The sequence below is a fragment of the Rana temporaria genome, chromosome 5 (assembly GCF_905171775.1).
Source record: "Rana temporaria chromosome 5, aRanTem1.1, whole genome shotgun sequence".
Classification (NCBI taxonomy): Eukaryota; Metazoa; Chordata; class Amphibia; order Anura; family Ranidae; genus Rana; species Rana temporaria.
In genome coordinates, this window is record NC_053493.1 from 51,105,433 (window position 1) to 51,128,447 (window position 23,015).

Sequence of the window (23,015 nt, forward strand, 5' to 3'; positions counted from 1 at the left end):
CCTTTCACATTCCCTCCCCTGCCTTATTTCACATACCAATGACATGTGATGTGAACCTGGTGCTGATGTTGTTGTTGTGGCACTAAAAAACACACCAAAACAATATATCTTGTTAATTTATTTTTATTTAATAAAAAAATAAAAAGAAAATTTAGTTTGTCTATTTTTCACAGTACCAGTCTGTGTTTCATTCACAATGTTCTGGTAAAAGGTACAACTGTACTATTGTTAAATTAAAATGGGGACATTACTAGCATGATGTTGGAGGGTGTACATTCTATGCCCCAGTGTGAAGTGTACACTGGGGCATAGATTGTACACCCTCCAGCATCATTCAATCAATGTGTACAAACACAAATTGATATAAGCACATTAATAGCATGATGTTGGAGGGTGCACATTCTATGCCCCAGTGTCAATTGTACACTGGGGCATAGATTGTACACCCTCCAGCATCATTCAATCAATGTGTACAAACACAAATTGATATAAGCACATTAATAGCATGATGTTGGAGGGTGCACATTCTATGCCCCAGTGTCAATTGTACACTGGGGCATAGATTGTACACCCTCCAGCATCATTAAATCAATGTGTACAAACACAAATTGATATAAGCACATTAATAGCATGATGTTGGAGGGTGCACATTCTATGCCCCAGTGTCAATTGTACACTGGGGCATAGATTGTACACCCTCCAGCATCATTAAATCAATGTGTACAAACACAAATTGATATAAGCACATTAATAGCATGATGTTGGAGGGTGCACATTCTATGCCCCAGTGTCAATTGTACACTGGGGCATAGATTGTACACCCTCCAGAATCATTCAATCAATGTGTACAAACACAAATTGATATAAGCACATTAATAGCATGATGTTGGAGGGTGCACATTCTATGCCCCAGTGTCAATTGTACACTGGGGCATAGATTGTACACCCTCCAGAATCATTCAATCAATGTGTACAAACACAAATTGATATAAGCACATTAATAGCATGATGTTGGAGGGTGCACATTCTATGCCCCAGTGTCAATTGTACACTGGGGCATAGATTGTACACCCTCCAGAATCATTCAATCAATGTGTACAAACACAAATTGATATAAGCACATTAATAGCATGATGTTGGAGGGTGCACATTCTATGCCCCAGTGTCAATTGTACACTGGGGCATAGATTGTACACCCTCCAGAATCATTCAATCAATGTGTACAAACACAAATTGATATAAGCACATTAATAGCATGATGTTGGAGGGTGCACATTCTATGCCCCAGTGTCAATTGTACACTGGGGCATAGATTGTACACCCTCCAGAATCATTCAATCAATGTGTACAAACACAAATTGATATAAGCACATTAATAGCATGATGTTGGAGGGTGCACATTCTATGCCCCAGTGTCAATTGTACACTGGGGCATAGATTGTACACCCTCCAGAATCATTCAATCAATGTGTACAAACACAAATTGATATAAGCACATTAATAGCATGATGTTGGAGGGTGCACATTCTATGCCCCAGTGTCAATTGTACACTGGGGCATAGATTGTACACCCTCCAGCATCATAAAAGCAATCAAACATACAATGATTTATTTCCACCAAAAATAAAGAATTCAAATAAAGTTCACATCATACGATCCTGCCAAGACACCATGCCAGCTTCTGTAAGGAAATACTGTGAAAAATCGTCTCTGAGACGCATGATGACCTGGGTAGCTCTTCTGGATATCTGCTCTATTCCAGGCAGAGCTGATTCAACTTCTTCAGGATCACTGGGGGAAGGCTCCTTGGTTAGGATGAAGTTGTGTAAAACAACAGCTGCCTTAACAACCTGATCAACCACGTCTGGGTGCAATTGGATTGGCCGGTTAAAGATCCGCCATTTACCAGCAAAAATTCCAAATGCACACTCCACATAGCGTCGTGCGCCTGACAGTCTGTAATTGAAGATGCGCTTGCGTTGGTCTAGTCCTCGGCTGGAGTAGGGCTTCAGCAAGTTGCCACACATCTGGAAAGCCTCATCACCAATGAAAACAAAAGGCATTGGCGGTTCATCGGTCCCAGGAAAGGCCCTTGGTTCAGGAAGTCCCATCTCACCAGAGTAGATCCTCCTCCCCATCACTGAGTTCTTGAACACACGTGAGTCATTGGTTCTTCCATATGACCCAATGTCCACTGCGACGAATCTGTACTGCGCATCCGCAATGGCCATAAGTATAGTGGAGAAGAACTTCTTGTAGTTGAAGTACTCGGACCCAGTGTGCGCTGGCTTCTGGATCCTGATGTGCTTCCCATCGATTGCACCTACACAGTTTGGAAACTGTGTTACTTCATGGTACTTCGCAGCAATTTGAAGCCAAAGTTCTGTAGAAGGTTGTGGGATAAATTCTTCTACAAGACAATCCCACAGGGCATCGCAGGTGCTCCGGACAATCCCAGAGATGGTGGAAATACCCAGGCGAAACTGGAAGTGCAGAGACGAAAAACTCTCACCAGATGCCAGGAACCTTAAAAAAAGATAATAAAAATGGGGTTTAGTATTTTGTAGAACACAATGAATGAAAAAAAGGAAAAAAATCAGTACATACCTGAGGGTTACGATTAGGCGTTCCTCTGGTGAGATACTCCTTCTCAGGTGGGTGTCTTGCCGACGTATCCGTTCACTGATGCGTGCTAGAAGGTCATCAAATGTTGATACAGACATCCGTAAGTAGCTTGCAAACTTGTCTGGATGCTGCCGCAGCTCCACATACAAAGTGCTGTGAACCCCGTGGGTCATCCGTGACGCAGTGATGGGATGGATCCAATATCTTCGACGGCGTTGGCGGCGTCTTTCAGCATCTCGTATCCTTCTTGCTTGGGAACGCCACAGCAGAACATCAAAACTGTAGGAAAGATAGGTGGGAAACATGTTGCTATGTACTCTCCTCAGTGCTCAAATTCAGACTGCTAATCATTGAAGCACTCTTTTTATACCCAACACTTTGAATAGGGGGCGGAGCTTCAACTGCAGTTCAAGAGGGTGAAATGTTTTTTATTAACGGACGTTAGAAAGGAATGATATAACGGATGCATACGGATATATACGGATAAACATTATCCGTTTTCAATAACGGAAGAAGGGTAAAATATTTATCCGTATGTATCCGTTATTAAATCCGTTAATAAACGTCCGTTAATACGTATAATAACAGTAGAAACGGATATTATAAAACGGACATACAATCCATAGTGTGAAAGAAGCCTTACATTATAATAATGTACAAAGACAAAATCTATGTTTGTTCCTTGGAGTCATAAAACCCGAGAGTTTCAGATAAAAAGATTATTATCAGCTATTGTGTTACATCTTGTCATTCCGCACTCGGCTTCCAGTGGATGAGGGCTATAGGACTAGACATCATCTTGGAGACAATGCTTTACCAAATTGAGTAGGAGATAATACACTCATGTAATGTACAACTAACCCCTTATAGACAGTAAGACACAGAGGGGTTGATTTACTAAAACCGGAGAGTGCAATATCTGGTGCAGCTCTGCATAGAAACCAATCAGCTTCCATTTTTTTTTTTTGGTCAAAGCTTAAAGGGTTTGTAAAGGATTTTTTTTTTTATCTTAATAGCTTGCTTTACCTTAATGCAGTGCTGTTTTCATGTCCTCATTGTTCATTTTTGCTCTCAAGTTGCTGTAATTCTTCTCTGATCTCCACACTTCCTGGTTGTCTGTTTCCTGATAACCACAGTGCTGGGAGCTTTCTCTCTGTGGTCACTAATGAAGGAGGTGTGATTACTGTGTGTCTAAAACCCCTCAGCACCAATCAGTTTCGTTTTCTAAACCATCACTGCCCTGTATTGGCTCTGTGGGTCTGTACATCACAGAAGCAGGAAACAACATGCAAAAAACGAAACTAGAAACTGTAGGTACATTATATGATTGATTTTAATCTATTTTTATTCATTTTTAAAAGGAATCAGTTAACCATTAAATCTCTATACCCTGTAAACAGTCATTTCAGCAAAAAAAAAAAAAACATTTCCTTTACAACTCCTTTAACCTCCCTGGCGGTATGATTATTTCAGAAAAAAGGTGCTGAAAGCGGTACCATTATTTGCAAGGAAATTTGGCGTTTTATACTGTAGGCCTGTAATTCTTAGGAATAACTCATTTAAATCTGACCAAACAAGAGTCTAGTAGGCATACCGGGTATGATTTTTTTTTAAAAACAAAATTATAAATTATAATATAATAAACACTTATAAATAATTATAACAAATAATAATATAATTATAATAAAAATTATTCAATAATGTAATCAACTCAAAATCACTGAAATTTGCTCAGTTGCAGAATTGTCGCTGTCATTACTTTTATTTTTTTATGATGAATTTCCCCACAAATCGCTATCGCACAATTCTGCAAGTGATTATAATTTATTATCGCTGTTTTCTAGCTGCTCTAAAACCATTTTTGACATAAAGGGACACTTTTGGTTGCTATGGACAATCTACAGTTTGCAGGCAGAAAGAACAGTTTTTATTATATAAAAGTACATGTAGGACACTGGGCAAACCACTAGGGACAAGGGGGGTGTGTATTTTTTTACATACAGTACTGTAATCTATAAGATTACAGTATACTGTATGTATTGTGTTTGTTTACCTTTTTGAATTTGGCGCCATTCTCCGCTCCCGTGCGTCGTAACGCCGCAGGGAACGGAGATCGGCGGCACAGGAGGACACTGTGTGAATCGAGCGAGGTCCCGCTCGCTCACACAGCGCGGTGGCATCGCTGGATCCAGGGACAAGGTAAGTAAACCAAGCCTGTGGATGCAGCGAGGCGAGCTCGAGTCTGACTCGGGGTTACCGATCGTAGCCAAAAAATCTCACCCAGAGTCAGACTCTGGAATACCGCCAGGGGGGTTAATTGAGCAAACTGAAGTTAGAAGCTGCGCCAGATTTTGCCCTCTCCAGTTTTAGTAAATCAACCCCATTTGCAAAATTTTAACTGTAGGGATAATAATGTGTGGAGGACAATCACAACCGATAGTTGAAGGAAAAGTCTTCCCAAGGCTGATCATTCAGGATGAAGGATGACACATTTAGTCACACATTCGATTTTTCAAAATCCAGGAACTTGTTGAGCTTCAGATTGGAGAGCAAAGACCTTGAAGTTGGTTTTAGTGATTTTCAAACTTATGTGAAAATATTCTACAAGAATCAGGATCAGTCTGGTGACGTCGCTTCGGTGGAAGGCATGCTGGAGAGCATAATGGTGGCTTCATTTTCAGTTTTGAGCTCTATGGTCTTATATTGATGTAAGTGCACTACCTTTTATATTTTGGGTTTAATAAATCATGAAAGGCTTCCTTATTTTCTCTTGATGGTCCTGCAGCACTATGCCTATTGCTAGGGCTTTTTTTCAGGGAGGACGTGGGGGAACACAATTCTGACACCTCCAGCACTGAATGTATGTAATGGCAAGGGGTGCGGGAGTGTGCTACAGGATCTATTAAAGCTGGCTGCTGGGAATGAATTGTCAATAGAGGGATCTATTCTTGCCAGAGGGGGAGGTCTATTATTGCTGGTGGGGGGCCTATTGTTGCTGGGGGTAAGTTGTTGCTAAGATAGATCTACTATTGAGGGGGGGTCTGTTGTTGCTGGCTGCTGGATCTGTTTTTGCTTCCAGGGTCTATTGTTGCTAGGGGTATTTTGTTGCAGGTGGTGCATTGTTGCCTAGGGAATCTATTGTTGCTGGGGTGGTCTCTTTTTGCCAGCTGCAGGGGATCTATTTTACTGCTTTTCTTGTTATCGTTTACAAATTTTGTACAAATTACTTAATGTTACTTGGTTCTATACTCTCTGAAAGGGGCGGTTCTGGGAGGTGGGTAGGGGATGGAACCAAAGAACGAGGTTCGGATGTTGGTAGGGGTGGAGACAAGGGGATAATTGAAAATAAAGAGTTCCTGCACCTACTCTCTGAGAAAAAAAAAACCTGCCTATTGCCAACAAGAATCTTAAAGGGACAGAGTAACTTTTTAGACCATATTGCATGTCTATTAACCACTTCCCGCCCATCCAGCAGGATAACATGTCTGCGCAGCCCGCGGGGGCGCGCAGCACGTCGATCGCGAGTTCGGTGTGTCAGTCTGACGCGCTGCATCTCCGATCGTGATAAGAAGCCTCTTTCGGCTGGGCACATCCTCGTACATGTACGTGGCACGCGACCCGGTCCGAAGCTCCGTGGCCGTGGGACTCGCGGACCCCGATCGCTGCTGGAGTCCCGCGATCGGTCCCCGGGGGTTAAAGAACGGGGAGAGCTATGTGTAAACACAGCTTCCCCGTTCTTCACTGTGGCGCTGTCATCGATCATGTGTTCCCTTTTATAGGGAACCACAATCGATGATGTCACACCTACAGCCACACCCCCCTACAGTTAGAAACACAAATGAGGTCACACATAACCCCATCAGCGCCCCCTTGTGGTTAACTCCCAAACTGCAACTGGCATTTTCACAGTAAACAATGCATTTTAAATGCATTTTTTGCTGTGAAAATGATAATGGTCCCAACAATGTGTCAAAATTGTCCGAAGTGTCTGCCATAATGTCGCAGTCACGAAAAAAATCGCTGATCGCCGCCAATAGTAGTAATAAAAAAATAATTAATAAAAATGCAATAAAACTATCCCCTTTTTTGTAAACGCTATACATTTTGCGCAAACCAATCGATATACGCTTATTGTGATTTTCTTTATCAAAAATAGGTAGAAGAATACGTATTGGCCTAAACTGAGGAAAAAAAATAATGTTTTATATATTTTTGGGGATATTTATTATAGAAAAAAGTAAAAAATATTGAATTTTTTTCAAAATTGTCGCTCTATTTTTGTTTATAGCGCAAAAAATAAAAACCGCAGAGGTGATCAAATACCACCAAAAGAAAGCTTTATTTGTGGGAAAAAAAGGACGCCAATTTTGTTTGGGAGCCACATTGCACGACTGCGCAATTGTCAGTTAAAGCGACGCAGTGCCGAATCGCAAAAACTGGCCGGGTCCTTTAGCTGCCTAAAGGTCCGGGTCTTAAGTGGTTAGGAAAAAAAATTGTACCTTTACAACCCCTCGTTATCCAAATAAATGGTAGTGTATAAATCTAAAAAATAATAGGCATTTTTTTTTTAATGGAGGGACATTCAGGAAAGATAAGATACCTTGCTCCACTTACACCGGCTTTAAGACCCGTGGAGCATTCAAGTTTTTGAATGTCGTACCAGAAGCACAGCTGGGCATCTCATAACATGTGGAACTTCTGTGCAGGGATTAGCAAAAATGCATCCACTGTGCATGAGGCCTGCAGCAGCCTTGTAGACAGTTCTCATGAAGATCATGACTGCAACCCTACGGCAGAATATCCAATATAGAAAATTGTCTAGCGAATGTCTGGAGCACAGCAGATGTGTTAAAAAAAAAACAGTAACAAAAGTAAAATTACCAGAGCTGCAGATATGTCCAAATTAATTTACAGTTTCATTAACTGATGTTAATGCAAACTGTCAGCGCACCACATAGTGCTAATACACCAAATGCCACATTTTTACTCTCTTTTTTGTTTTTATCTATTTATTACAGCAACATTATTTTAAGGTATGGTGCACCCATTTATGTAATGTTTCTTTTTAGCTATACATGTGAACATATTCAGCTTAAAGCCCATTTTAAACCTAAATATTTTATTCATTATAATTTAGAATAAAGTTAGGAATGTTTTGAAGCTGTCAGGGTTTTTATTGCTGTTGGTCATCTTTCCCTTTACTTCAGTACGGGAAGTGATGGAAACTTTCTCCAATGGATAATGAGCACTGTCACAGAGGGGGTAATGTCACCACTTCCAATATACTTTTGACACCAGCCTTTTAATGGGTATTTTCCTTTAGAGCCAGTTCACACAGGGGCGACATGACTCTGGCAGTGACTATGCGAGGCGACCTGTACACGACCTAAGCGCGCACCACAGCGCGACTTGGAGCGACTTACAAGGCGACTTCCAAGTGGGCTGCACTGATGAGCTGCATGGATGGGCACCGATAAGGCAGCAAGGGTGGGCACTGATAGGCGGCACTGGTGGGCACTTATAGGCGGCACTGGTGGGCACTGATAGGTGACACTGGTGGGCACTGAGTGTGACACTGATGGGTGGCACTGGTGGGAACTGAGAAGTGGTGCTAATAGGTGGCAGTGATAGGTTGCAGTGGTAGGCACTGATGGGTGGCAATGATGGGCATTGATCAGCACTGGTAGGTTACACTGATAGGTGGCAATGATGGGCACCACTGGTGTGCATTGATAGGTGGCACTCGTGGGCTTTGATAGGTGGCACTAGTGGGCATTGATAGGTAGCACTGGTGGGCACTGGCAGGCAGTAATTGTGGGCACAGATGAGGCAGATGTGCCTCCTTCCTCTTCGGGACCGATGTCCCTTGCACATGGTTGCCAGGTTCAGCCCCTTACTCAGATCTGTGATCACCCGAGTCTCAGTGACTCGTGATCACAGTGCACGCCACCAAGTGGTTAAGCAACTCTGTAAAAGAACATTACTACTATTTAGCAGTTGCACACCCAGTGAATGGAATATGTTCTCTATTGAAGAGCTATCTTCTACCTTGTCTGGTAGAACCTTCAGCATCCATAATTTTTAGTTGTAGTGGATGCTTGCACCCCTCATTGCATGCTTTAATTCCACCCAGCCCCTCCTGTATTATTAATATGTACCTGCAACATCGGGGACACACTAGTGACAGGATGAGTAAAACAGGCATCTGATAAACTAGTAAGTGTCGGATGCTGAATATTCAAAAAGATCTTTCACCTATGCAAGATAGTTAAAGGGTCACTAAAGGATTTTTTTTTTTTAGCTAAATAGCTTCCTTTACCTTACTGCAGTACTGGTTTCATGTCCTCATTGTTCGTTTTTGCTTTGAAGTAGCTGTAATTCTGCTGTGATCTCCACACTTCCTGGTTGCCTGTTTCCTTATAACCATCGTACTGGGAGATTTTCACGGTGGTCTAAGCTGTCATTACTGTGTGTCTAAAACTCCTCAGAACCAATCAGATTCATTTTAAAAACAAAACACTGCCCTGGATTTGTTGTTTTTGTTCTGTGAGTCTTCCCGACTCACCTCTCACCCGGAAATTCATGTATGCATCTTTAAAACCGAACGTGAAACTAGAGGCACATTATATGATAGATTAAATTCAATTTTTAATCATTTTTAAAAGGAATCAGTTAACTTTTATGTCTCTATACCCTGTAAACAGTCATTTCAGCAAAAAAATGTTTTTCCTTTAGTGACCCTTTAAGATCTGATTTACCTGAATTTTATATTTGTTGTTGTTTTCATAACAAAATCACTACCCCAGTTCTTCCTTCTAAAAATCATTAGTAGCCCGCACATACTATTATCATGGGACTTAAGTGGCTCGTGGCTTTGATTTATGTTTCAAAGGATAGTCTCTCAATGCTTGGCACCTCTAGGGAAGAGTACATTTTGCTGGAACCAACCAAATGGTTTCAGGAGGGCAACACTTCCTTTATCACTCATCTCTTTGATTCCTTTGCCAGCCCTCTCCTTGCTTGCAGAATCCTATGTGTTTTACATTTTATTTAGTCTGTCTTGTTCCCGGAAAGCTCCACTGAGAATAATTTTTGGATTTTATAGCAAGAAGGTCGTTAGTGAATAATTAAATGCCCGGTTTAATATCAATTAAACACAGGTGCAAATGAACAGTGTTGAAAAAGTTATTTAGTGATCAGTCACCATAAGGCAATAAAAACTAAGATAAATAAGTGTACAAACAAGCAATTGTATAAATTATTTTCTGTTGTAAAGTGAACCTGTACTTTGTCCATGATGGGTAATATAACAGGTTAGTTTTATATGTAGTGCCCCCCTGGTACCCTAAAAGCAGAATGACACCTCCAGAGGCAGGTAGCTAGCTAGTAATTACTCCAGGGCTGAGTCCACGGCTACGGAAAGCTTGGAGCAGAAATTAAGCGCTAGTCACTTTTGGTCCTATAATCCTTTTGGTCCTCCAAAGTTTTAATGTTGAACTGAAAAGGAAGTAGAAAAAGAGAGGGTTGGGGGTCTCAGATACCACAGCAGATCGCTTAAAGATTCCTGGTATCCAAAACAAAGTACAGCTTTAGACAGTTTGACAACCTTTAAGCCGACCCAGCAACACTGCAAGCAGATTTTCAGATCCAGAACAAAGTGAAGCTATACAGGTTTAGTACCTTTAAGCCAACCACTGCAGGCATAGCTACAGATTCTGGTGCACCCTCCAAGAGAGTCACCAGGCCCTTCTGAGAGACCAGCTTTCATCATGGCTCTCTTCAGCAAGGGGCCTCCCCTGGATGTTCTCGCCTTGGCTTGGTTTCCTCCACACCGGGCAGGACGGCCTCAGGACCACCTCAGTGTATGTAGGCCCTAAATAGGCTTTTGGGCCTAAGCACAGATCTTCCTTCAGCAGCACCTTCTCAGGTCTCAGCCTCAGGCAAGAGAGCAAGCACATGGCCCACCCCAAATATTTATATCCTCTCCCAGCATGTGTCAGTAGCCATGGACCTCCTACTGGGCTGGCAGGAGAAAGTATAAGTATTCATAACTCAGTCTAGTTGTACAATTTACATAGTAGCCCCAGTTTAGGACCAGGCTACACTTATCATGCATGATAATCCTGTACTTACTTTACCCTGTGCTTCACCACTGCTGCCATAGAAGGGTGTCCACCCAGAACATTTTTGTATCTTTGTATAGAAAGGATAAGGGTTAGATCCTTTGTCAAGTTTTTTTTATGCTCTCTGTGACCTGTTTCAGGAGATTAGCTTTTTTCCCTGTGTTAGCAGGGCTCAAGTCCCGCGGGAACGCGTGGGAACGGAGTTCCTGCACTTTTTTCACAGCAGGAACGCAGTTCCCTTTGCAGGACTAGAGCAGCCAAGAGCAGCCGAGCTGCCCAAGCCAATCCTTCACTAAGCGGCGATGCCCAGCTCGAGTCACTGTCAGGGGCAGGCGAACCTTAGTAATCCTTTATGTTACTGGCCGCTTCCTGTATATGGATTCATCAGGTAGTGTGCGGGTATTCCGTCACTTCCTCGATGCCGCAATGTCTCCTGGGGGCTTTTGTCATTTTTCCCAGGAGACATATCGGAGGTCTGCCGCGAGTTATCGTGGGATTTAGAAAGAACTTGCTTTCGCAAGTATACCCGCACACTACCCGATGAATCCATATACAGGAAGCGACCAGTAACATAAAGGATTACTAAGGTACAGTGGATCAAAAAAAACAAACATGCGGTTTAGTAATTATGCATATGAGCGTATCATTTTTTTTTTTTTTGGTGGCTGAGTGGATCTTGGGTGGGAGTTCCCACACTTTTTTCCCCAGGACTTGACCCCTGTGTGTTAGTATCACATTGGGCATTGCCATTTATTTGCCTTCCTGTCTATGTAGCCACTGCCACACCCATGGTTGATTTTACACAGATAGTGGTTACCCTAGATTCACCCTTCTCTTATGCCACGTACACACGATCGGTTCATCCGATGAAAATGGACCGATGGATTTTTTCATCAGTTTTGCCTACACACCATCAGTTAAAAATCCGTTTGTGTCAGAACGCGGTGATGTAAAACACTACGACGTGCTGAGAAAAATTAAGTTCAATGCTTCGGAGCATGCGTCGACTTTATTCTGAGCATGCATGGATTTTTAACCGATGGACTAATTACACCCAAACAAAAAGTTCTGCCTTAATATTTTTCCTGCAACAAAGTTATTTTAAGAAAAAGTACTGGGAAAGAATTGCCAAGCTGTTATATTTTGAGGTTTATGCAACTCAGGGACTGCCTGCACTGTATTTTTTTTCCTTATTACCAGTAGAAATGCAGCATACTGTATGCCAAATGATTGGAGTTTGTGTATTATGCAGATGAGAAATACATTCATGTGTATTTCACAAAATGTTTTGCTTTTCGCTAATAATGTGTAACACAAAGACAGCTTCCAAATTTTTGTCCTGGGTTTAGTTACACTTTAAGAGCAGGGACCACAAGGTGTCTGCTATTATCATTATAATATCATTATCATATCAGCAGCTTGGGAGGATATCAAATGAAGCTCGGAAAGAGGTCAACTACACATGAATAAGAAACCAGATTGAATTCAGGAGCATCTCAAACCAATGACAAATGCAAGTGAGATGCACCTTAAAGCAAACTGCAATTGCTCATCTACACAAGCCTAAGCTTAAAGTGGTTGTAAAGTCAGAAGGGTTTTTATCTTAATGCATTCTATGCATTAAGATAAAAAAGTCTTCTGTGTGTAGCAGCCCCCCCTTGCTCCCCCCTAATACTTACCAGAGCCCATCTCTGTCCAGCGATGTCCACGAGTGTTTCGGCCATCCGGCGTCCAGGACTCTCCCTCCTGATTGGGTGATTGACTCCCACTGCTGTCAATCAAGTTCAGTTAGGCAATGAACAAAAAAGAGGGGGCAAGGCCGAACTGCAGCTCCGTGTCTGAATGGATACACAGAGCTGCAGCTTGGCTTGGGTGCCCCCATAGCAAGTTGTTTGTTGTGGGAGGTCTCAGCAGGAGGGAGGGGCCAGAAATGTCGAGGAGGGGCCCGAGAGGAGGAGGATTTGGGCTGCTCTGTGCAAAACCACTACACAGAGCAGGTATTTATAGCATGTTTGTTATTTTTAAACCAAAAAAATCAAGATTTTAGTATCACTTTAAATCAGGCATGTCCAAAGTCCGGCCCAGAGGCCAATCGGTTTTGAACAGCCCGCCTGGTTATCTGGACATATATATACAAGATATATATCAGGCATCACTAAATGGTGGCCCACGGGCCGAATCCGGACCCAGTAGCAGCCCTATGTGGCCTGCAGCCTCGATAAATAGTTGCCTTGAGTGTTCTCTCCTCTCTGCCGACTCTCGCCTGCCCGCCGTTAACATCATTGATTGGGAGGATGGGAGGTGCGGCAGGTCTCTCCTTTACATCATCGCGACACTCCCTCTTCCTATCAGAATAAGTTTTTTTTTTTTTGGTCCTTTGAAGTTGTTGTACTGTATTGTATTATTTTCTGGAATAGGGCACTGAAAATACTCATGAGCATTTGTAACACGCATTTTTGTGCATCTTGGCATCTTGTAGGCGTAATGGAGATGAAAACTCACTAAGCACTAAGGCTAAAAAAATTCTAACACTGACACTAATGCTAACCAATGCACCTATATCATACAGTACCTGAGGGAAAAAGAAGTTGCGCTGATGATTAATTAATCTAAACAAGGATTGATATATGTGAAAATTAAACCAGTGGACCCAAATTAATGGGAAGCTGTATGAAATAGTCTCAATATGTCCGCACCAAATAAAGTTCATATGAAGGTGAACAAATATTAAAAGGCAGATGAAACAGCCACCACCACGATGTGATAAAGATTGGAGGCTTACCCCAAGGCAAGCAGTAAATGCTTGCGGCTGCAAACCCCAGCCAGGGCCTTTAAACGATCCTCACGAGGGGGAGGGGGGGGGAGAGAAGGATGTTGAACCCCCAACCGAGTCCACGATTAGTTGTACCGTGTTACAAAGAGAAACACTCAATGGTGAAGTATATCATGGAACAAACACATAAAATAGTGACTTGAGAACCACCATCACCGACACCCTATAAATCGGAGGCTTACCAGAGTTTTAAGAAATAGTCAGCATGTGGCTAAAACCCTAGCCTGGGCCTTTAAGGGTCCTGGGATATAGTGACAATCACTGGAAATCCTCCAATCAGAAGAATTGTAGCATCCCATCCACCTGTGTGCAACAGGTGGATGGGATGCTACAATTCTTCGGTGGACTCGGTTGGGGGTTCAACATCCTTCTCTCCCCCCCCCTCCCCCTCGTGAGGATCGTTTAAAGGCCCTGGCTGGGGTTTGCAGCCGCAAGCATTTACTGCTTGCCTTGGGGTAAGCCTCCAATCTTTATCACATCGTGGTGGTGGCTGTTTCATCTGCCTTTTAATATTTGTTCACCTTCATATGAACTTTATTTGGTGCGGACATATTGAGACTATTTCATACAGCTTCCCATTAATTTGGGTCCACTGGTTTAATTTTCACATATATCAATCCTTGTTTAGATTAATTAATCATCAGCGCAACTTCTTTTTCCCTCTGTTTCTATTTATATTGTGTAATGTATGACACTCTGTTGTTGCAGCTTTTTTAGTAAGTTTTTTCTGCTTGTTTTTTAGCGCGGTAATTCCTTTTTTACTTCCATATCATACAGTACCTGTCTGCAAGAATGTGTTTCCAGCACAACGGCATCGCGCTGATTCTCGGCGACAGGGTGCCGACATCTCGCACCCTCGGAATAGGAAAAGCACATTCCAGCGAGCACAACATAGAAGCAACGGGGATCCGACTTGGAATCCCGCCAATTCTAGCCGCAGCGTTTGGTATGAATCATGAGGGGGAACTCCATGCCAAATTTTAAATAAAAAACTGGCATGGGTTCCCCCCAGGAGCATACCAGGCCCTTAGGTCTGGTATGGATTGTAAGGAGGTTCCCCCACAATCCATTCCAGACCTGTATCCGAGAACGCCGGTCAGGAAAGGAGTAGGGACGAGCGAGCCCCCCCCCCCTCCTGAGCCGTACCAGGCCGCATGCCCTCAACATAGGGGGGTTGGTGCTCTGAAGCAGGGGGGCGCCCTGCGGCCCCCCACCCCAAAGCACCCTGTCCCCATGTTGATAAGGACAGGGCCTCTTCCCGATAACCCTGGCCTTGGTTGTCGGGGTCTGCGGGCGGGGGGCTTATCGGAATCTGGGAGCCCCCTTTAATAAGGGGGCCCCCAGATACTGGCCCCTCACCCTAGGTGAATGAGTATGGGGTCTTCTCCGCTCTCCGGGGGTCTTCTTCCGTGTTCTCCGCTCTCCGGTGTCGTCTTGGTGCTCCCCGGTTTATCGCCCGCTCGCTTTCCGGTGCCTTCTTTGGGGCTGGCCGCTATCTTCTTTGAAGCTCTCTTACTAGCGGTGGCCCAGCCCGGTCTTCTTTGCCGCCTTCTGCCTTCTTCTTTTCTTCCGATGTTGACTCAACGCTCTCTCCCGCTGTAATTCCGGGTGTGCGGTGCGCAGTGATTTATATAGGCCTCTTATGACGTCACAGTCCCAGCATGCTCCGGGACCCACGGAGCATGCTGGGAGAGAAGGCACCGGAGAGCGAGCGGGAGAAGAACCGGGGAGCGCCGAGACAACACCGGAGAGCGGAGAAGATGGAAGAAGACCATCCAGAGACCAGAGAAGACTCCCGGAGAGCGGAGAAGACCCCCAGGACTGACTAATAAATTATTTTAAAAGCCTGTGTTGTGTGTTTATTTTATTGACACTTTTCCTCCAGGTGAATGGGTGGGTGGTAATGTACCCCATACTCATTCACCTAGGGTGGGGGGCTGGTATCCGGGGGCCCCCTTATTAAAGGGGGCTCCCAGATTCCGATAAGCCCCCTGCCCGCAGACCCCGACAACCAACGGCCAGGGTTGTCGGCAAGAGGCCCTGTCCTTATCAACATGGGGACAGGGTGCTTTGGGGGCATGCGGCCTGGTACCGCTCAGGAGGGGCGCGCTTGCTCGTCCCCACTCCTTTCCTGACGTGCGGCGTGCTCATATACGGGTCTGGTATGGATTGTGGGGGAACCCCCACGCCGTTTTTTCGACGTTGGGGTTCTCTTTACAATCCATACAAGACCTAAGGGCCTGGTATTCTCCTGGGGGGGAACCCATGCTGTTTTTTTATTTCAAATTTGGCGTGAAGTTCACCCTCATGATTTATACCAAACGCTGTGGCTAGAATTGGCGGAAATCCAAGTTGGATCCCCGTCGCTTCTATGTCAGCTTTTTCTCATCGCTGCGAGCCGGCCCATCGCTGGCTCCCGCGACGGGGCTCGTAGGTGGTCAATCTCATAAAAAAGGGAGCGAGATTGACACAATATCGCGGTCACCTACTGTATATAAAAAGCATCCCATAGGCCCTCTGAAAGATTTTTTTAAATAATGGTGACATTTTTTTTTTCCACCTCACTGATATTTTAGAAATGCTATAGGTGCGTTTACAGTGCACTACCATAGATTTGAATGGAAGGAGTTAACAAACTCCTCCAACACCCAATAAGTAGCTTAATTTTTCCCGTACAGCAACGTAAAGCGATAAAAAAATAATAAATGTTTTTCAAATGTGAACTGCTCTGTCCACTGTCCCTGTCCATATTATTCATTGTAGACTAATATGCTAGGTGTTGGGGGAGTGGCAAAAATGAACCCTAAACTCACGTTTCTTATACAGGGTGAACAGGGCCTTAAACTGTCTGGTAAAACCAAAATATGAACACATACTATATAAAATAACCAATGCAGCATTGTGAATCGAAGCTTTTGCATAGTAATACATAGTAATAGGTGAATATGACTAATTATTTTGATTGTTCTAAACCAGGGGTAGACAACCTTGGCCCTCCAGCTATTTTGAAACTACAAGTCCCATGAGGCATTGCAAGACCCTGACAATCACAGGCATGACTCCTAGAGGTAGAGGCATGTTGGGATTTGTAGTTTCACCACAGATGGAGTGCCAAGGTTGCCTACCCCTGTAATCTAAACCGTAAAGGTGACAGTTGATTGGTTGGTATTGGTTATGGCACTTCACAATCATCATAATTCTTTGGGCATTCTATGCCTGACTCAAACATTATCTATCTATGAAGTGACTAGAAATATAATGGTATGATAGTGTAACAGTTTCTCTTGATTGATCTGGGTCTTTTGTCTGTAACAGGTTGTGATCTTATACTTTGAACCAAGCACATTCCGATGCATATTGCTCAGATGGGTTCGGCTGCTGGGCTATGCTACAGTCTATGGGACCGTAACACTCAAGCTGTACAGGTATACACCTTTTGTTCTTACTTTGTGTAATAATAAAATCAAGTGTGATGTAAAGCATGGTGTGCATTGATGTCAGCGGGTATGAATTGCACTGAGCCAAGTTTCTGCATATATTTACAAGCTAAATTGGCTGTTTTAAATCAAAAAGCCTTGCAATTGCATTTTGGAAAATAACTTAGCTAAAGTTGACTGAGTTTTAACCACTTGTCGACTGCCGCATGCCGATGTACGTCGGCAGAATTAGCACGGCTGCGCATATTGGCGTACAGGTACGTCCCCTTTAATATGCACAGTCGTGGGAACGTGACCGTGCCCGCAGGACCCGTGGACCCGATCGCTGCCATTGTCCCGTGATAGGGTCACAGAGCTGAAAAGCTCCCTTGCAAAGTAAATACAGGCATACCCCACTTTTAAGTACACAATGGGGTTTATTTACTAAAGCTGGAAAGCGCAAAATTAGGCTCACTTCTGCATAAAAAACAATGAGCTTCCAGGTTTTATTACCAGGCTTAATTGAACAAGCTGGGGTTAGAAGCTCATTGGTTTCTGTGCAGAAATGAGCCCTATTTTGCACTTTCCAGCTTTAGTAAATAAACCCTTTTGCGTACCTAAAAGTGGGGTATGCCTGTAGCCTAATTACCTTTAGTAACTCAACCCCATTGTCTGTCCGACGAAGGTGTCCCTTCATGGCCCTGAAAACATTATGGTTGCTTCTATTGGGGGCTTTACAATAAAGTCAGATTAAATATTACATCTATTGTAGGGTTGTCCCGATACCACTTTTTTAGGACCAGGAACAAGTACCGATACTTTTTTCATGTACTCGCCGATACGGATTACCAATACTTTTTTTTAAAATGTGTCCATGTGTCCCCAAATGCAGCCATGTGTCCCCAAAAGCAGCCATGTATCCCCAAATGCAGCCTTGTGTCCCAAATGCAGCCATGTCCCCAAATGCAGTCTTGTGTCCCCAAATGCAGTCTTGTGTCCCCAAATGCATCCATGTCCCCAAATGCAGCCTTGTGTCCCCAAATGCAGCCATGTCCCCAAATGCAGCCATGTGTCCCCAAATACAGCTTTGTGTAGGTCTCCAGTGGCAAAGAGAAAGCCCCCCCCCTCCCCGCCACTGTCTAGTTGATTAGCGCGCGGGGAACATAACAGCTTTAATTTCAATAGCTGTGTGTTCCCCACTGCACGTCGTCATATATAGCCCCACCCCCTTGTCCGGGCACTTTCATAGACAGATCACCCGTCCAATCCTGGGATGGGTGATCTGTCTAACAAAGTGCCTGGACAAGGGGGAGGGGCTATATATGACAACGCGCGGCGGGGAACACAAAGCTATTCAAATGAAAGCTGTTATGTTCACCAAGCGCTGATCCACTAGACGGCGGCAGCGGCAGCAGCTCTCCTCCCCTCCATTAGTGACATGTTTTACATTCCCGACTGCTCTGCTCCCTGCTCGCTCTATGCCTCCTCTCCTCCCCCTCTCAGTCCGCTCTCTGTCTGCTCTCAGTCCCCTCTCCGCCCCCCCTCAGCCCGCTCTCGGGTGAAAAAAAAAGGATCGGGTGAAGTACTCGTGGAAATGCTCAGTATCGGTACCGATACTAGTATCAGTATCGGGACAACCCTAATCTATTGTTTGATATTGCTGGTGTCATGACAGCACCCTCACTGCTGATCTCAGATCTCTAGAACCATAAAGTATGCAGTCTGGACTTCCAATATCTATTAATCCAGATAATTTGCACTGTTAAACTGGATAGACTTATGTATTTTTTTATCCAGATTAACTATGTAACTATATGAGCATATGATGAGAAATACATACACTATATTATCAAAAGTATTGGGACACGTGCATTTTTTGGGACACAGATGAACTTTAATGGCATCCCAGTCTTAGCCTGTAGGGTTCAATAATGAGTCGGCCCACCCTGTGCAGCTATAACAGCTTCAACTCTTCTGGGAAGGCTGTCCACAAGGTTTAGAAGTGTCTATGGGAATGTTTGACCATTCTTCCAAAAGCGCATTTGTGAGGTCAGGCACTGATTTTGAATGAGAAGGTCTGGCTCACAGTCTCCTCTCTAATTCATCCCAAAGGTGTTCTATCAGGTTTAAGTCAGGACTGTGTGCAGGCCAGTCAAGTTCCTCCACCCCAAACTCAGTCAAAGTTGGGAGCATGAAACTGTCCAAAAATGTCTTGATATGTTGACGCCTTAAGAGTTCCATTCACTGGAACTAAGGGGTCAAGCCCAACCCCTGAAAAAAAAAGCCCACACCATAATCCCCCCTCCACCAAATGATTTGGACCAGTGCACAAAGAAAGGTCCATAAAGACATGGATGAGCGAGTTTGGGGTGGAGGAACATGACTTGTCTGCTCAGAGTTCTGACCTTAACCCGATAGAACACCTTTGGGATGAATTAGAGCGAAGACTGCGAGCCAGGCCTTGTGTTCAACATCCAAGACTGGGATACCATTAAAGTTCATGTGTGTGTAAAGGCAGTTGTCCCAATACTTTTGGTAATATAGTGTATGTGCAAATCACAACTTTTCCTGTGAAATTTATCTTGGCCCATCTCTATCACCTTCTAAAACGACCTTATTCAACTATACAAATGTCTCTTCATCTTCTGATTATTTTGACATTTGCTTTAAACTAAAGGTAATCCTTACCTGTGTTTTTTTCATCACGCTGAGTTTGCATTGACCAGATACATAACGTGCCTGATTTAAAGCAAACCTGGTGAATTCTAACTCATATAGATAATTAGAGGTAGCAAAAATACATCCAATTATATGTCTTTCTATGGAGTTTTGTAGATAAAGATATATGCAAAGTTTTACAGTAAATGTCAAGTTTTGTCTGTTACACCCAGCCACCTAAGCAGTTCTTTCAAGCTTTTTTTTTTTTTATATAATGGTCAGCCCAGCTGACATATAGGGAAGCCTGGGAAGGGTTGGGACCAAGCTCAGCCTTTACAGTAAAGTCAAGGTTTGCATAATCTTATATAGTGCCAACAGTAATGCCCTGTACACACGATCAGTCCATGAGAATAGGTTAACCGATGAAGCTGACTGAGGGTCCGTCGTGCCTACACACCATCGGTTAAAAAAAACGATCGTGTCAGAACGCGGTGACGTAAAACACAACGACGTGCTGAAAAAAATGAAGTTCAATGCTTCCAAGCATGCGTCGACTTGATTCTGAGCATGCATGGATTTTTAACCGATGGTTGTGCCTACTAACGATCGTTTTTTTCCCATCGGTTAGGAATCCATAGGTTAAATTTAAGCAAGTTGGCTTTTTTTTAACCTATGGTTAAATAACCTATGGGGCCTACACGCGATCGGTTTGGACCGATGAGAACGGTCCATCAGACCGTTGTCCTCTGGTTAACCTATCGTGTGTACGAGGCCTTAGTGTAGCGCTGTACAAAATGGAGACTGTACAGTTACAATACAATTCAATACACAAGGAATCAGAAGGCCTTGCTGTAGAGCTTACAATTTAAAAGAGAGGGGCAAGAGACACAAAACATAATAACTGATGGGGATGAGCAAATGGAGAAAGTAATGTTTTCAGGGATCACCTAAAGGTAGATAGAGTAGTCATATAAACTCAACGCAACGCAACGTTGTGAATCGGTGTTAGTATGCAATTTGCATACTATACACAGATCACAATGGGAGCGCCCCCTAGCGGTCATCGCTAGAATGCAGCCTAAAATCTGCGTGGCATAAGAGCCTTATGCCACGCAGATTTTAGGCTGCAGTCGGCGTAGCGATGTTCCTGAATCAGGAGCATTCGCTACGCCGGAGCAAGTAAGCAATTGCGCCGTGTAACCTATGGTTACACAGGCACAATTGCTTCTTGAATCTGGGCCAATATTTGTAAATCCGAAGGACTGTTTACATGTTAAATGTGAAAATCAGAGGTGTTCTGTCACATTAGCAACCATGTAAGTTCAGCAGGTTTGCTGCTGCTTTTAAAATTTAACATCTAAACAATTTTTTTTCCCTAAATAGCTTCCTTTACTTTAGTGCAGTCCTCCTTCACTTACCTCATCCTTCCATTTTGCTTTTAAATGTCCTTATTTCTTCTGAGAAATCCTCACTTCCTGTTCTTCTGTCTATAACTCCACACAGTAATGCGAGGCTTTCTCCCTGGTGTGGAGTGTTGTGCTCGCCCTTGGACTACAGGAGTGTCAGGACGCCCACGAACACACACCTACTTTCTCTATCTGACACGTAGAGAGCGTCCTGACTCTCCTGTAGTCCAAGGGAGGGGGCGAGCACGACACTCCACACCAGGGAGAAAGCCTCGCATTACTGTGTGGAGTTACAGACAGAAGAACAGGAAGTGAGGATTTCTCAGAAGAAATAAGGACATTTAAAAGCAAAATGGAAGGATGAGGTGAGTGAAGGAGGACTGCACTAAGGTGAAGGAAGCTATTTAGGAAAAAAATTGTACCTTTACAACCCCTTTAAATGACATTTTATTGTCAAAAAAGTGATTGCTAAAATGAACCAGTCTGTAATGCGATCAGCACTGAGGACATCTTAGAACTCACCGGGCTAGATTCAGATAGATTAGCGGATCTTTAGATCCGCGTAATCTATCTGATTTACGATCCGCCGGCGCAAATTTGAGAGGCTAGTGCAGTATTCAGAAAGCACTTAACTCGAAACTTGCGCCAGGGGAAAAAGCCGAACGCAAACGACGTAAAAAAAAGCGACGGGCGGGCGTTCGTTTCTGAATCGGTGGATCTCCTCATTTGCATATTTGTCGCGTATACAAATGGAAGCGCCACCTAGCGGCCGGCGGGAGATTGCAGCCTAAGATCCGACGGTGTAAGTCACTTACACCTGTCGGATCTAAGGGAGATCTATGCGTAACTGATTCTTATGAATCAGTCGCATAGATCCGACCGTCGGATCTCAGAGATACGACGGCGTATCAGGAGATACGCCGTCGTATCTCTATCTGAATCTCCCCCACCATCTCTTCCTATTCAATTTAACCCAACATGAGTAGTAATCCGATGTTAATGGTAAGTTGTCTGCGCTATGACTTATTTCGCATTCATCGGTGCATGAAAATAAGTTTGCCTGGCAAAGATGAATCATGCAAATACTTAAAAGAGGTCCCATGTGAAACATTTTCTGCATGGAACTGCTTCATTTATCAATCTTTAGTGAAGCAAGCCCTATAAAGTCTAAAGACTATGAACGGCTAACCGATAAAGAGAATGTACAGTATATGTAATTATATTCTAATGCCAAATAACATTGAACAGGTCTATTAAAATAGATACAGTAATCTTTAACATGGAAGATTCTATACTTTGCATATCTGCAAAAGGGAGATATTTTTAGGCTGTTGGTGAGACTAAAATCATTTATTAAATTTCATCATAAGACGTTCCAGCAAAATGGTAAAAATATCTATATATAGTCTGTGTGTGTGGGAATGAAGTAAATCAATATCCCATTGCAAGTCACTTCTGGGAAATCAGCGCAATGTGTCATATTGGTGTAATAAGGCTTCACTAGATGAAAGTAAAATAGCATTACCTTTACTGCAAAGGGATGAAACTACACTAACTCATTACTACATTCTTCTAGCAGGTAGCTGCTGACTTCTAGGAAAGGGCATCGTGATTGTAAAACATCTTCGTTAATAAGGGGGCTCATATATAAAATACAAAAACATTCTGGGCCAGATTCATGTAGATTTGCGGCGGCGTATTGTATCCCGTTTATGTTACGCTGCCGCAAGATTCCAGCGTAAGTGCTTGATTCAAAAAGCACTTGCGTGTAAACTTTCGGCGGCGTAGCGTAAAGCCGTCCGGCGCAAGCCCGCCTAATTCAAATGGGGCGTGTACCATTTAAATTAGGCGCGTTCCCGCGCCAAACGATCTGCGCATGCTCCGTTTGGAAATTTCCCGCCGTGCTTTGTGCGAAATTACGGCACCCCAACGTGTTTTTTGAACGGCGACGTGC

The 23,015-nt window shown here is 43.6% G+C and overlaps 2 protein-coding genes across 2 annotated transcripts in view; one reads left to right on the forward strand and one right to left on the reverse strand.

Annotated features, from left to right (window-relative positions):
* Window positions 1-23,015, forward strand: part of GPR158 (G protein-coupled receptor 158) — a 309,748-nt gene that overhangs the window by 245,438 nt on the left and 41,295 nt on the right. The window contains exon 6 of the mRNA XM_040352535.1: window positions 16,897-17,006. Within this exon, the coding sequence (XP_040208469.1) occupies window positions 16,897-17,006 (110 nt within the window). The remainder of the gene's footprint in view (window positions 1-16,896; window positions 17,007-23,015) is intronic.
* On the reverse strand, window positions 108-3,109 carry LOC120940015 (protein ALP1-like). Its single transcript, XM_040352536.1, has 2 exons — window positions 2,608-3,109; window positions 108-2,526 (listed from the first exon to the last, which is right to left on the reverse strand). Exons 1-2 carry the CDS (start codon window positions 2,928-2,930, stop codon window positions 1,644-1,646), a joined length of 1,206 nt encoding a protein of 401 aa, XP_040208470.1. The 5' UTR covers window positions 2,931-3,109; the 3' UTR covers window positions 108-1,643.